We start from the raw sequence: 2,910 nt of genomic DNA, 5'->3' as shown, positions 1-2,910 counted from the left end.
GAGAGAGAGAGAGAGAGAGAGAGAGAGAGAGAGAGAGAGAGAAAGAGAGAAGGGAGGGAGAGAGAAAACATTTATGTTCTACCCAGATTTTCATGCCACCAGATAGGGCAAGCATTAAAGGATGGTGGCCCCAACTATCTCTTTGTAGGCTGCTCAGAAGACCCACAATCCTGGGGGCCTTCCTGGGCAGACCCCTTGGTGTCCTGGCCAGAACTATGTCCGTCTCGGGCGTCAGCAGCACCCCACAGCTGCCCCGGGATGCACGGCTGGGCCGTATTTATCTGTGTTTACAAGCCCAGTTGACCCTCCTCTTTTCCCAGAGGAAGAACCCTCCACCCCCACGTGCCCCTCAGCAGACCCCGCTCCCAGTAGGTAACGGGCTGCCTGCCTTGCAGCTCCCTGGGGCACCTCGTTCCAGTGTTTAGGGCTCAGATTTGGCAGGAACCCCTCCCTGTTCAGCTCAGCACACGACAGCCTCAGTTCTCTCTTATGCACCCCCTCTTGGTTTCAGTCAGACCTTGTGGGGGACCCCTCCACTTCCTGCCCATGTTCTCAGCCCCCTTCATCCCTCAACACTTCACTGTTGAGCTTCTTGCCACGAACAAGCACGCGCCACGGCCACTATCTTCTCATCCCCGCGTGGTCACTGAGGGCCTGATGGCTCGGGGGACCACAGTGTGTTGATAGACGCCCATGTTGTCTCTACGCTTAAGCTGTTGTGAATGATACTGTGAACATGGGCAAGAAAATTCTGTTCAAGACCCTGCATTCAACTTGGGGTATAAATCCAGAAGTGGGGCTGCTGGAGCACACGGTGATTCGAGGCTTTATTTTTGAGGAACTGCCACCCTGTTTCCCACAGCGGCTGCACCGTCTGACGGTCCCACAGCAGGGCACAAGGGTCCCAAAGTCCCCACATGCTCCCCGATACCGTTATTTTCTGGAGGCTTTTGTCCTGATGGGCGAGGTGGCATCTCACTGGGGATTGGATTTGCATTTCCCTGGTCAGTGATGTTGGGCAGCTTTTCACGGGCCTGTGGACCCTCCGTGTGTCTTTGGAGAAACGTCGTTATTCAAGTCCTTTGCCCATTTTGAATCGGCTTCTTGTTGAATCTCCGTCCCCTACACATCCTGGGCACTGACCCCTCTCAGATATGATTTGCAAACACTTTCTCCCATCCTGTGGATTGCCTTTTCTCTCTGTTGATTATTTACATTCTTTCATGAGAATTTCTTGGGCACCTTTCTGTGCCAGGCCCTTTGGGCTGACTTGTCTGTGGCTATGGGCCACCAATAAGTCACTGAGCACAGCCCCTTGTGCCTGACAAGAAGGCGCGAAACCGCGTCCACCTCGCTGGGACCAGGGCCAGTCCTGTGCGCCCAAACCCACGGCCAGAGGGAGCATAGAGTCGGCGGTCCTCCTGGGTCTAGACCTGCCAGAGATGGGGAAACAGCAACAAAACCAAAAACCATCGAGTCGGCGCCCTCCGGCGTATAGAGCTGCCGCGGCGCGGCGCGCACCGGAAGAGGCGGCCCGTGGCCCGGAAGTGGGTCAGAGCCGCCCGAGGCGCCGCGGGGAGATGAAGCCGGCGGTGGACGAGATGTTCCCCGAGGGCGCCGGGCCCTACGTGGACCTGGACGAGGTGAGGCTGGAGGCCGGGGCCGTGGGGGGAGAAGGCTGCGGCCCGCGTGGGCCCCGCGTCCCGGCCCGCGCGCGGCCTCCTCCCCGACGATCCTTCACCTAAACCTCACTCGGACCCCGAGGACCCGGTGGCGGGGAAGGACGGCGAGTGTGCGGGGCCGGCGGCGCGGGGGGCGCGTGCCCTCCGGAGACCGCGGGGGCGGCGGGGCCCGCGCGCTGGGTGACGGCCGGTCGGCTGGGCGCTGGGCTGCGGCGCCCGGAGGCGTTGGTGCTTCCCGGCGGGCGTCGCGCCGTCGCCTCCGGGGCGAGGCTGGAGCTCGGGGAGCCCGGGGGCCGCGGAGGGGCGTTTGGCGTTCGCGGGCTTTGCACGTTTGCGTGACGCCTGGCGCAGCGGCCCGGTCTCTCCCGCGGCTGCAGGGGTGTGAAGCGGCCTTGCGTTTTGTCTCCCCCGTCGTGGCCGCGGGGAGGTTTTGTCTGCCGTCGGTGCTCTGAGAGCCGGTAGCGGCCGCTGTGAGGCCCATTTTCCGTTCCTCGGAGCGCAGCGGGGACAGACCCCGGTCCCCGTGCTCCCGCAGGTCCCGGCACGACGGGGAGGGGCTGACTGCAAACGCAGTGACGGGGAGTTGGAGGTGCCTGGCTGGAAGCCCCTGGGGCCTGTGAGGGGCCCGGCAGAGGCTCGGGAGAGCTGCCGAGTGCGGCGGAGGAGGACGGAGGACGGAGGGCCTAAGGGACGGGCGTGTCGTGTAGCTTAACCGGCGGCCCTTCGGGAGCCTGAGCGGGCGGGAGGGGTGGCGGCCGGCCCTGAAGCGTCCTGCAGCCCTGCTGGGGTGCGTGGGCTCTGCACCCCACTTGGAGCGCGTCCACCAACCCTGGCTGCCCGGCTGGTGTTCGAGTCGCTGTCAGGGCAGCCTGGAGCCCCTGGAGGGCGTGACAGCGGCGGTGACAGGCCCCATCTGGAGAGCTTGAGCAGCAGACGCGAGGACCTGAACGGAGGCGACGCCTGCGGAGGGACGCAGGGACCTGCACGGTGTCAGTGGTGGCGTCCACCGGGCCCCCTGGTGATGCGGAGAGCCGAGGGAGGCTGAGAGGAGACGCGGCGGGTGGAGAGGCCTCCCTGCGGGGGGACTGAGAGCAGCCGCGCGGGGAAGATGCCGACGCTCAGCTACTTGAGAGCCAGGGAGACGCTCAACAGCCGGCCTCGGGGATGGCGGCGGTGAGGGCGGCCGCGGGCCGGGGGCAGCGGGCAGGCGCGTCGGGGACTCTGCTGC

The 2,910-nt window shown here is 64.6% G+C and overlaps 1 protein-coding gene across 1 annotated transcript in view; it reads left to right on the top strand.

Moving 5' to 3' along the window:
• The first annotated feature begins 1,526 nt into the window (after positions 1 to 1,526).
• Positions 1,527 to 2,910, top strand: part of COPS9 (COP9 signalosome subunit 9) — a 5,622-nt gene continuing 4,238 nt past the window's right edge. The window contains exon 1 of the mRNA XM_019627923.1: positions 1,527 to 1,643. Coding sequence (XP_019483468.1) covers positions 1,581 to 1,643 — 63 coding nt within the window. The 5' untranslated portion in view covers positions 1,527 to 1,580. The remainder of the gene's footprint in view (positions 1,644 to 2,910) is intronic.

Source organism: Hipposideros armiger, unplaced genomic scaffold, assembly GCF_001890085.2.
Source record: "Hipposideros armiger isolate ML-2016 unplaced genomic scaffold, ASM189008v1 scaffold_17, whole genome shotgun sequence".
Lineage (NCBI taxonomy): Eukaryota > Metazoa > Chordata > Mammalia > Chiroptera > Hipposideridae > Hipposideros > Hipposideros armiger.
This window is presented reverse-complemented; position numbering and strand designations above follow the sequence as displayed.